Here is a 12715-nt window from a genome sequence, read left to right on the forward strand (position 1 = left end):
CTTTCTTTTTTAGAATTTGAATTTTTAGGATCTCATTTTTTGGTGTCACTGTAACCATAGTCATCATATTCTTATTCTGTACATACAGATGCTATTGTCATTTTTTGTTCATGTTTTCAATCTACGTTTGTCATTTCTTCTTTTGTTGTTAATGATCTGTATTTGTCATTATTCAAGTCTTATTTGTTGCACTTTATTAATCGTGTACCTGTCATAGGTATTCATGTTTATATCAGGCAACCAAAAGTTGCAGAGGTCAGAGTGTCAAAATGCTCAAAGACAAACTAATTTTGTTAAAACTCTAATAGAAAGTTGACATTTTTATACTTGTATTGATTTTTCATGTTTTTTTTCCTCTGTTGTGCACTTTAAGTTGTGTAAGTTTCATGAATAAACATGTTTGAACAAAATACATTTCTTTTTACAATTTATTTTCTATACGCTATGTGTTCTTAAGTACCCAGATAGCATGGTGACATTGATACGATGTAGATTTTTGGTCCAAAGCATCATTTTGGTTGAGATTGACATTTCAGTGTTTAAAGAGTGTGCTGGATCAGTGTTGAAATTTTGATGAAAGCCGACCGCACACATGGGTGAAGACAGTGACACTGAACTAACAGTGATTTGTGATCTTGACCAAGGCCGCGGAATATGTGCGTACGCTGCCTGAAACAGAAAGCCCAGGAGAGGATTTGGCTGAAAAGCAGGCGAAGGCAGTTACGACGGAGAATCGCTGAACTGAAACAGTGTTCATTCCATTAAATGTGGGGAACATTTGGGAAAAGAAAAAAAAAATGTCAGTTCAATGGGAACTACACAGTTCCCATCGAAAATATAGCTGGACTATGAAGGTTTATGCATGTGTTTTTGAGATAAGTCTCCCCCAGCTGCAAAGGCAAATGTGCAAAGAACGAAAACTGAATAACATACTTGTGGAAGCTGCGGGACTGTTGCACTTAAGTGGACCCTACCAACTCTAACAATTTTCCAAAGAGGGTCATTATCTCTGACATTTTAATTTGAAATAAAAAAAATGAATGTGTGCTCAATTAAATTCTCTAGGCAAGTTTTAGTACAAAAGCTACATAAAATATTTTCCAGAAGACAAAATAAAAACATTTACCCCCCAGTTGTCATCAGTGTGAAAATATGGATCTTAAAAATCATACTCACTGCTGAAAAGGGTTAAAATATGCAGAATATGCTGGAAAGGACAAACTTGGGACTTGTCATAAAAAATCATAATGACACACAGTACTGAGAATCAGTTAAGTGTACGTAAACTTTTGAACTGCTTCATTTGTGTAAATGCAGATATTATTATATATTGTGGACTATATGTAAACATCTCTTATAATAAAACATTTTTGTTGCAGTGGGAAATAAAAAATTTTTTTTTGATCTCTCTTATTTATTTATTTTAATTATTGATATTTTGCAGATTCTGAAAGATCTAATTTTTTTTTGAAGTTTTTAATTTATTTATTTTCATGGATGGAAATCACAATTTTAAAATTCCAAGTTAAATTTCCAAGTGTTCCATGATCATGTATCAATGTACCAGTGGTGTGTGCGCGTTTAAATAGAGACTAGATCGCATTTATGAAGGAGCTGCATGTCATCTGCTCATGTGATTGTCAGTGGTCGTCTTGAGAAGCGATCAGATAAGGTGTGCAAAAGCCTGGGAAAACGGCTTAGAAAAAGCATGTGGATGAGGACATGAATGCTTTTTAGGGCCCGAGCACCGATGGTGTGAGGACCCTATTGTAATTGCTCGGCCAATTATTCTTCTTCTCCGAAATGAATCACATTTTTGAGGGCCTAAACATGCTCGAAAACTCATGAAACTTTGCACACGCATCAGAAGTTGTGAAAATTTACATCTGATATGGGTTTCAGAATGAGGTGTGGCAAAATGGCTCGATAGCGCCACCTACAAAATTTCAATCAAGCGCCCTTCGTGCTACATTTCACGTACAAGTATGAACTGTAGACAGAGGTAACAGCCCAATACCTATACAAAAAGGCCTCTAAACTTAACAGGAATTGAGATATTTTGAATTTTCTTTGCAAAATTTTTGCAGTTTTTGCCATTTCCAGACGTTGTACTTTAATGAACTCCTCCTAGAGCTTTAATCAGATCAACATCATATTTGGTCAGTCTAATCTGAAGACCTTTGAGACGTTAAATTGTGAAGATCTAGAGTTTTCGATGAAGGGTGTGTCTGTGCCGGCCTGACAAAGTTTGATGTTTCGCCATGAAACAGGAAGTTGTTGTAACTCAGGTATACAATGTCCGATCTTCCCCAAACTTCACATGTTTTATTAGAGTCCTGGCCAGAAGACATCTACATGGCAATATTCAGTTAGTCATAGCACCACCTGTGGGTAACAGGAAATTACATGTTTTACACTGCAACTCACTCCCAGAAACACATTTCAATATGCCAAAGTGCTAAACAAGCTAGAAACACGTTAAATTATACACTTGGCTAAGTGTTAATGAATGCAATTAACGCCACAAAATAGGAAGTTGTTGTAACTCAGGCATACAATGTTTGATCTGCTCCAAACTTCACATGTTTGATAACAGTCCTGGCCTGAAGACATCTACATGGCAATATTCAGTTACAGTCAAAGCGCCACCTGTTGGCAGCAGGAAGTGTGGCACTCTGAAATGACTTTGCCATTTACTCGCTTACATGCATGTCGCCTACTGTTCACTGTTTTCCTAAGGTCAACGGGTGGCGGTGAGCCCGGGTGCGAGGGCTCTTTCATCGCTGCTTGCAGCTTTAATTACAAGTTGAAATCTTGTAATTATGGCAATTCTGGCATGGTGTGAACACCTGAAGTGTTGAATACGCGGGGGACGTGTCCCCCACACTTTTATTAAAACGTAAATTCGTCCCCCGCACTTTTTTCGGGCAAGTGTGTTCACATAGAGGCCAATAAATAAATGAATAAATATTGATTTAAATTCAAAGAGACAAGATAGTCTATGCATTACTTGTCGTTTTATTCTTAACTAAAATGAGGCGATCTAAACATTATGGAGCGCTCACTCTCGTGTAATATATGTTTCATTCATACTGGAAGCCAGAGGGCGCTCTCTCGCAGAAAGTCCAAAACGCTATTCGCTTTAGCAGCAGCTGAATAAAATGCAGAATAGTGATGGGATGTTCGGTTCTTTTCTGCAAACCGGTTCTTTCGGACAGTTCATTTCAATAAACCAGTTGAAAAAAAACAGTTCACCGGTTCTTTTACGCCCCAAAGTAATGACGTCATTCACGATGACGTAATGATATCGTCATATTTGCCAGATTGGTCTCTCATAGCATCTGTTCGGTAGCTTCAGATCACACGCTGAATCACGCATGCGCAGTATCATCAGCTCATCGGTTCTCAAATCGGACACGTCCGAAAGAAGCGGTTCTCGGTTGTGTACTGGTGATCCGAAAAACGTTGCAACCCATTCTACTCGAGAACAAGATTGAGATTCGAGAACCGCCAGAGCGATTCAAAAGGAGTCCCTTGTTTGCTCGCTGTAGTTTGATTACATCGTTTTTTTATCTTTATATCACCTTGTTTAGAAATTAAATAAGCTGTTCATGGATTATTTATGAAACCAATAAATGTTTAGTTTGATAGTTTTACAAACAATTAATTGTTTCCCATCTTTAAAAAAAATTTACATGAAAGCACAACTGCAAAACTTTTACTGTAATGCTTTTTAAATAACATTAATATAGAAAAAAAAAATTAGAACTATTTCTCAACATTAGTTTGACCTGTGTACAAAATATTTATGTTCATGTTGCATGTAGCACAATAAGCTTTTTGCATTTTGAATTAAGGAAATATATTTCCAGTATGTTTTATATTATCACACTTTCCGATGTTCAACAAAATTTGACTAACATGCTTTACGTTCTCTTGAAAAGCATCAGCTCATCAGTTCTCAAATCGGACCTGTGACATCAAAAACGTTACAACCGTTTCTTGACTCGAGAACGAGAACAGTGACAGGCCGTGTACGTTCGTTTGTGTACGCCGCGCATGCTCACTCACTCATATCAGCTGCTCTGCTGCTCGTGCTCATCGTCATCAGTTCTCTCTTCACAGCAGGTAAAGTCAGTGTACTGTTGGAGTAACTGAATAACTCCGGGATGTTGCTTTATTTTGAGTCAGAGGGAGTGTCGGGCACGTCAAACAGATTAGTGTTTGCTTACTGGAGATGCGAACTGTTTCGAACGATTCAGTCCGATTTGGTGAACTGGTTCGACCGATGCATTAAAAAGAACAGAGCAGGTACTTATTCAATTCTGATTTTATTTCATTGTATGACATTTATATCACAGTATGAGAATATTAGGTGCATGCACTGTCAGCTCGTTTTGAAATGTGGGTGTTTTTTATTTGTTACTCGCTGTGGTGCAGTTTTTCACAAAATTGGTGAACATTTTCAAAACACTGATCTGTTTTGACGAACTAATATGGTGTTATTATGTAACAATGGGAGCGGGTGGGGGAGGGTAATGGATGCATGGTAAAAACATTTCTAGGAAGGACAACAACAGCACGACAGTATATATGCGATCCTCCATCATTAAGACTTTTTGCATTGCGGATCTATTTTAAAAATGTAAAAAAACGGCTTTTCAACACAGTCCAGGTTTGAATTCGACCGATTCGACTCTGGATTTGGAATTTCAGAATGATCATAGCATCATTTCAGATGGGATGAGTCTGAACATTATTCCAGTTATGAATGAATTATTCTGTCACAGACTTTTTTTTTTTAATTCCTAAAGTATATAACTACGAGAAGTTTCTTCTCTAAATATGTTTCCATGCATTTTATTTTGTTGATTGATTGTTCGAGTTACATTCATTCACATCTTGTGCAGTATCTTAAAATGTGCAAAATATGACTTACATTACTGCATCAGAAACCCACTTTAAAAATGACAGAACAGTGAATAGATCATCGCTAAGACATGGCATGGACCATTTTATGGTCCATTTATTCAGCTTCTTAAAGGGAGGTGTAATGCTATTTCATGCATTCTGACTTATGCTGTTAAAGAGTTGCATTCTCATGCTAAACATGGTTTCAGAGAGTTTTTTCGAGTATGGCCCTTGATGACGTACGCAGCCATCAAATGCGACCTCCGGAGGACGCAGCCTCCGAAATGAGACGCAGCTCCTGTCATGAAGGAGTGTGTTTTTGGTTGTGAGGGAAAGATTACTTTTTTGAGCATCCCAAAGAACCCAGCGTTGGATGAAGTTTGTTTTTCTGGGGCAGTAACGGAGTTGCGCACGTATGTTTGTTTGTTCCCGGGATTTCGGTGATGAATACTTTGTAAACAAGTCCCAGTTCGGCGCTGGATTTGCAGATCGGTGGTGGTGAGTAAAGCTGCATCAGATGTCTGTGTTTTGTTGGCAATCGGTGCGTAAGTGCATATAATGTAAACAACACAAACGTTTTTGTTCCCTTTGTATTTATAATGATGTCGCAGCTAGCAGAACATCTCTACAAAAGCTGCACGTGCTCGTGACTCTTTAGCTCCGCCCACGGCACTGACAGCAGACACGCCTCCAGGAGCTCGGCTTTTTTCCGAAAGACTCGGTACAACGTATATAAATATGGTAAAACTAAAGACTTTTCGGCGATATGAAGGACGCACTGTACACGGGTTCTGTCTAGCGCACAGACGCGCCTTTGAAAGTATTTGGCTGCAGAAAGACGCGTTCGGCGTGTGCACTGCACACTATCTAGTTGACTTTTGTTTTCAAGCACTCCATTCAGTCTCACATGGGCTGTTGTAGGCTACAGTACACACACTGTCCGTGCCATCACAAAAATTGGGCTGCACGCCGACGGGGTGGAAGCAGGCCTACGCACTTTCAAATGACAACAACCATTTAATTCTAGATCATGGAAATGAAGGGTCAAAAAATGTAATATCCTAAATAAAAAACTTGAATAAATGGTAAATATTTCCTAAAAAAGTGCAAAGTAACAAGTAAAAAAAAAAAAAACTGCAAATGCACAAAAGGCACTATGGAGACTTTCCATTTACCGATTTTTTTTCCATTTACACTGATCAAGCACTGATTTTAACTTGTTTAATTCCACTTTGGTCACAGAACTAAAGTTGACCTACATTCTGGCCTGGCTGTGGTTTAGGAGTCTCACCCGTATGTTCAGTCAAGGCACTGCTGCAGGGGACACCTTGCTGTTTGCCTCCCCACATCACACCGCCACTGCCAGCACAGGATGCCCAACCACAGGGAGACCCACTCGGGGCAGACTGCCGGTACAGCTTCAGCCTCTTAGTCCATGTCACTTGCATGTGAACTATTGCCTTTGGGGTTCTACCTCAGATTTTGAACATCCCACTTTGAAATTTTCACCTCTGGAAACTCCATTCCATAATGTGGCTCAGTGGTTAAAGATCTGACCTGGTAACCCAAATGTTGTAGGTTCACATTCCAGAAGGAGCGGTTCATGATGACCTTCAGCATAAGTTACAACTCAGTATTCTCAATGGCATGCAGTAATCTCAAAGGCAGATTACTGGCATGCAGTTAAAGGTGTTATGTTATTAAAGTAGCATTATGGTTTTATGACACATGCATTGTTGGATCGATTTTAAGATGTTGCTTTCTTTGTGTTTTTTAGATAAAGAGGAGGAAGGTTTAGAGAGTGATCACCAGTACTGTCTCACCTCCCAATCTGCTACACCCGCACCACCCAGAGGTACGAATGAAAGACTGCTGAATATAAATAGATACGCTAGCATTCAAACATTTGGGGTTAGTAAGATTTCAAAGAATGTTCTTGAAGTCTCTTCTCATCAAGGCTGCATTTATTTATACAGGAAAACAGTAATATTGTGAAATATTATTACAGTTTAAAACAGCTGTTTTCTATGTGAATATGTTGTAAAGTGTAATTTATTCCTGTGATCAAAGCTGAATTTCCAGCATCATTACTACAGTCTTCAGTGTCACATGATCCTTCAGAAATCATTCTAATATGATGATTTGATGATCAAGAAACATTTATGATTATCAGTGTTAAAAACAGTTGTGCTGCTTTTTTCAGGATTCTTTAATAAATGGAAAGTTCCAAAGAGGATTATGGAAGCTTGTTTATGCCACTAAATAAAAAAATAGAAAAAGTAAATTGCGACTTTTTATCTCACATTTTTTTTCATGCAATTGCGAGTTTGCATCTCACAATTGACTTTTCTCAGAATTGCGAGATTTAAACTTGTTATAAAGTAATAAAGTCAGAATTGCGAGATATAGTCAGAATTACAAATTTTTTATCGCACATCAAAAATTGCGAGTTTTTATCACGAGATTCTGACTTTTTTCTTAGAACTGTGAGATATAAAGTCACAATTGCGTCTTATAAAGTCAGAATTGTGAGTTTAAATCTCACAGTTCTGTCTTTCTCAGAATTGTGAGCTTATATCTTGCAATTCTGACTTTATAACATGCAATTGTGACTTTATATCTCACAGTTCTAAGAAAAAAGTCAACTGCATGATATAAAGTTGGAATTGTGTGATATAAAGTCAGAATTGCGAGATACAAACTTTTCTTTCAATTGCAAGTTTATATCACACAATTCTGACTTTATAACTTGCACTTCTGACTTTGTCACGTAATTCTGAAGAAAAAAAAGTCAGAATTGTGAAATAAAAATGCGCAATTACCTTTTTTATTTCATAGAGGAAACAAGTTTCCATAAAGAACAGCTTTTATTTGAAATAGAATCTTTTGTAACATTATAAATGTCTTTAGTGTCATTTTTTTATTAATTTAATGCATTCTTGCTGAATAAAAGTATTTGTTTTAGTCCCTAAACTGGCTACTGGCTACACGTTTCTGAAACCGACCACCAAACGCTTCCTGGACCTTCTGGCTCGGTCTCCGGACGGCGTGGTCAACCTAACATGGGCCTCTCGGGTGCTGGGCATCCACAGATGGCGCATCAACCAAATCACCAATGTCCTGGCGGGAATTAATCTGATCTCCAAGACGTCCTTGAACCACATTCAGTGGCTGTAGGTTCTTTAGAGTGATGTTGATTTATTCACAACTGACCATATAGTTGTTTTATTATGTTATATTATGCATTTATTATGTTCTCAGGGGGAATCGTATCGACGGGGCGTCCGAGGCCAGGTTACAGGAGCTGCAGAGGGAAACGTCCGAGCTGACAGAGGCCGAGGAGAAACTCGACGAGCTCATTAGCCAATGCAGCTTACAACTACAGCTCCTTAAAGAGGATATGCACAACAAGAAATATCCTTCATCTTAATGTGTACGTGTAGATAGATTTTCTCAAAATGTCCTTTAGCTCTTTATTGTAGTCTTTTTTCATGGGTCTGGGTGTAGATTTAAGTGGTTTTGGAGCTGAAATTAGGTCTGGGAACGTGGATACTGTGATCTTTAACGCAAAGTCAGGCTTGGGTACGTTACATGGCAGGACCTGTGTAAAACAGTCAACCCTCTGGACAAGATCATGGTGATTCGACCAGATCACCAGAGAACTCCACCAGAGATGCAGGTGCAGGTGTCTGAATCCAGTGAGGTGAGCAAACACACACGCTTGCTTATTTGTGTAAACTATATGAAAAGTGTTTGTATATATTAGGGCTGATGATTTAAGGTGTTAATTTAATAAATTATTTATGGAAAAATAACGCGATTCAAAAATTATTTAATGCACCCGCCCCAGACCTACGTAATTCATCGTACATTTCATACAGTTCATTGGTGACGAACATGATGCAGGGCAATAAAGAAGTTAATATTGTCATATTTTAGACACAATATTATCTGTTTTTACCAAAATATTAAGTATAAAGGCAGAGCAGAACTGTTGTGCATCTCCGAGCAACATGCCGCTCCACTTTTTGAGTGAATCAATCAAGTGAATCAATGATTCAATGACTCATTCATAAAGAGAGCCATTTACTTCATTCCTGAATAAATCAGCCGTTTGAACGAATTGAATCAATAAATGACTCAGTGACTTAGTCATTTATACGTTTACCGCCACCTACTAGTAGTTTTAGTTTCTTATATAGAATATCATTTCATTATAAAATCATTTCATTTTTTCCATATTAATAAGAACCCATTTCGTTCAGTTAGAAAACTGAATGCATCTGCTCAATGCAGCGTGAACCAAACGAGTCGCAGCACAGATCAGCAGCAGGAGTCAGATCTCATTCATTACAAGAGTGAGGAGCTGACTGACAAGATGATGGTGGAAGATTTGGTTTCAAAACGAAATGTAAAAGCACCAATTTGGCAATATTTTGGATTTAAACCCAACCCACCGCCCCTGAATTGGCGTGCTTTTAAAATGTCTCTGTCTCTTTAAATGTGTTAAATTCATCCTCTGTCTGTATTTCAGGGTTGCCAGATTTCTGTCAAGAGCTCCAAAGTCCCGTTGGACATGTTTCTGTTCCTGGAGGACAGTTCTGGGGTCTGTAGTCCCGTCACTGATTATAGTCCAGCGAAATCGTCCTGCCAGAGCCCCCCGCAGTCTGAGCTCGTCTCACAGGAAGTGACATCATCATCGCTGGCTACTCTGTGTAGCTCCTCCCCTCTGCCTCTGAGTACAGACTTTGGTAAGCACAGTTGACATAAGTTTACATACACCTTGTAGAATCTGCAAAATGTAAATTATTTTAACAAAACAAGAGAGATCATACAAATTGCATGTTGTTGTTTTTTTAGTACTGTCCTGAATAAGATATTTTACATAAAAAGATGTTTATATTTAGTCTACTAGACAAAAAAATAGCTGAATTTATTAAAATGAACCCGTTCAAAAGTTTACATACCCTTGATTCTTAGAACTGTGTGTGGTTACCTGGATGATCCACGACTGTTTTTATGTTTTTGTGATGGTTGTTCATGAGTCTCTTGTTTGTTCTGAGCAGTTAAACTGAGCTCTGTTCTTCAGAAAAATCCTCCAGCTCCTGCAGATTCTTCAGTTTTAAAGCATCTTCTGCATATTTGAACCCTTTCCAGCAGTGACTGAATGATTTTGAGATCCATCTTTTCACACCGAGGACAACTGAGGGACTCAAACACAACTATTAAAAAAGCTGCAAACATTGATGCTCACTGATGCTCCAGAAGGAAACATGATGCATTAAGAGCCGGGGGGTGAAAACTTTTGAATAGGATGAAGGATGAAGATGTGTGGAAATTTTTCTTAATTTGTTTAAATCTTAGGTTGTTTTTTTTTTCAATTATTACTGCCCTTTGGAAGCAACAGAAGATTCTTCCCAGAAGACAAATGAATACAATTTACCGTGATCATCAAATTCAAAAAGCTTTCACCCCCCGGTATACAAATGTTCCCAGTTTTTTCCCCATGATTTTAATTTCCCATTTCTTCAATCTTTAATAATTTCAGAGTCGTTTCTGGACTTGTTTTCTGGCATTCGCGAGATGCCAGATTTCGACTTGTCTCCTCTGGGCTCGTCTGACTTCCTGCTGGAGTGCGGTGGCGCAGCGGACTCTAACGGCCTCCTGCTGGACGGCTTCCCCTGCCTGTCTCCGCCACACAGCCAGGAATATCACTTCGACCTGGAGTTTTGACACTGCCATTTAATGTATTAATAGAAATATGTCACCTTTAATCTCTCTGGTTTCATGTTTATTGGAATTTATTGTAAATCTAATGTCGTCTTGTTCTTTACAAACGTTCATCATGTCACCAATTCTTTCGTGTTCATAAAGTTCTGCATCTTTTGTGTGTATTGTGTGTGTAGGCTTGTGTGATATTTATCACAGTTACAGGAGACGTTTTGTATTTATTTGCATTCATATCTGATCCTGGTACAATAAATGCCCAGTTACCTTATAGTGTATATATAGTCCCCTAAGAATTCATTTCTCTTATTTTTTTAGTTTTTTTTCCTGTGCATGTGTAAACATTCATACACTTTCCAATCTCAAATATTAATCTTGATATTTAAATATTTGATATTTGTTTATTCCTACTAGGATTCTCAGTATTTTCTTACTGGAGTTGTTCTTCTCTAGTGATTTGTGATTGTTTTATAGCATTTGGCTGTTTTAGAGTTGTCATTCCACTTCGTCAGACAAAGTAAATATATATAGTCATGTGAAACTATAGTAGTCAACATTTAAAGTGGACCAAAAAAGTTAATGAAAGTTGTCCTAAGAACTAAGTTGTCCTAAGAAGAAGGTTTTAGGACAACTTTGATGAAAGGTTTTGATCCACTTCAAATGTTGACTACTGTATTATAATGATATTATGTCATTTTAGTGGAATATCTTCAGTCATTTTGCTTCGCCAGTAAATTATCTTGATGTAAGAATGTTTAGATATTTGTGCTGGAAAACTGCACTGCTACTTGCTGGAAAAAGTAGTTAACTAAGCTAGCTGAGCTACTGAAAAGCTACTGAAAAATGTAGTTAAGCTAGTAGCGACGCTACTTGTAGCTAGCTACTCCCCAAAACTGCAGACGACAATGTTGTCAAAACGACCCCCGTTCACACGAATCCGCGAAACGGCTCAAAACTGTATTTTTCATGCCAGGCCAGTAGTTGGCGACGTCACTTTGTAAAGAAACACTACGCGCCTTATACCTTACACCCGAAACCCGTTTTCAAAAGTTTGCATTTTAGGCCCCAAAAACGCTGTCATCAGGTAAATGAATGGCCAAAATGCATTAAAAGTTTTCAGTTTTTAGTTGAAATTGTCATGTAAACATTCCCTTAGTGGATCATGTTGATAATTTGATGTGATTCTCTAAACCTGCGGTTCCTCTGCCCGTGTAAACTTGAGGAGAACTGACTTCATCCACTAAAAACCAGCTGATTCAAACAGTTAGTTCAGAGGGATAAACATATGTGCGCATATAAATCACCTTCAGTTTCTCTCACCTCGTGACCCAATCGAAAAGCTGCTTCAGTGAAGGCCTGCCTCTCTTGCCTGAAGCTCCGCCTCTGCCTGTTAAACTCCTCCCAGTGGTCCTGTAGCCACTCCTCCAGATAGTAGTTGTCCATCAGCACAGCAGGGAAGGGCGGAGTTACACTGTCCTGAGAGAAACGACTTCCAGCTACTGTCGTAAACACAGCGTCGCACATGACGGCAGCTCTGGTGTGTGACCTGCAGTAACTGTTGCTGTGCTTGGATCAGATCTCTGCTCTGCTCCAGCTCTTCCTCCAGATGAGCCAGCAGCTTCTCCTGGTCTGTTCCTTGAGCAACAGGACCTGCACACATATATATTCATAGATAATTGTTGACTTCAGTCTATAAAGCCTCAATTTCAAAGCATTCAGTTCTTACTCTGTGACACAAGCTACCGGAGTCTTTTCTGGACTGGATCACACCTCCTGTCGCATGATCACCAAGGCTGTTTCAAACAAACAGTTGGAGGGCCCCATCCCCACCCCATATGACAGTCACCTAACATTAACTTCTTTTTTATTGAACTGTTCAAATCAATAAGCTATATCACATTTGCAATTGTGCTGATATTTGGGAAAACAGCACTCTATATCCTATAAGTGTTCAAAACAAGAACTTAAGCCACTGAAATTACCTGGAACAATTTGTTTTCCCAGGAACTTTTTTTTCCAGCAACATTGTGTATGTTATACAAATTATAAACCTACTAAGAATAATAGCATATCATGA

General features: G+C 38.5%; 1 protein-coding gene across 1 annotated transcript; it reads left to right on the plus strand.

Moving 5' to 3' along the window:
- Nucleotides 1–8340: 8340 nt before the first annotated feature.
- LOC127507911 (transcription factor E2F1-like) lies at nucleotides 8341–11129 on the plus strand. Its single transcript, XM_051885308.1, has 4 exons — nucleotides 8341–8344; nucleotides 8484–8614; nucleotides 9446–9662; nucleotides 10460–11129. The coding sequence occupies exons 1-4, from the start codon at nucleotides 8341–8343 to the stop codon at nucleotides 10642–10644; spliced, it is 537 nt and encodes a 178-aa protein (XP_051741268.1). The 3' UTR covers nucleotides 10645–11129.
- The last annotated feature ends 1586 nt before the right edge of the window (nucleotides 11130–12715 follow it).

The sequence above is a fragment of the Ctenopharyngodon idella genome, unplaced genomic scaffold, assembly GCF_019924925.1.
Source record: "Ctenopharyngodon idella isolate HZGC_01 unplaced genomic scaffold, HZGC01 HZGC01CH25, whole genome shotgun sequence".
Lineage (NCBI taxonomy): Eukaryota > Metazoa > Chordata > Actinopteri > Cypriniformes > Xenocyprididae > Ctenopharyngodon > Ctenopharyngodon idella.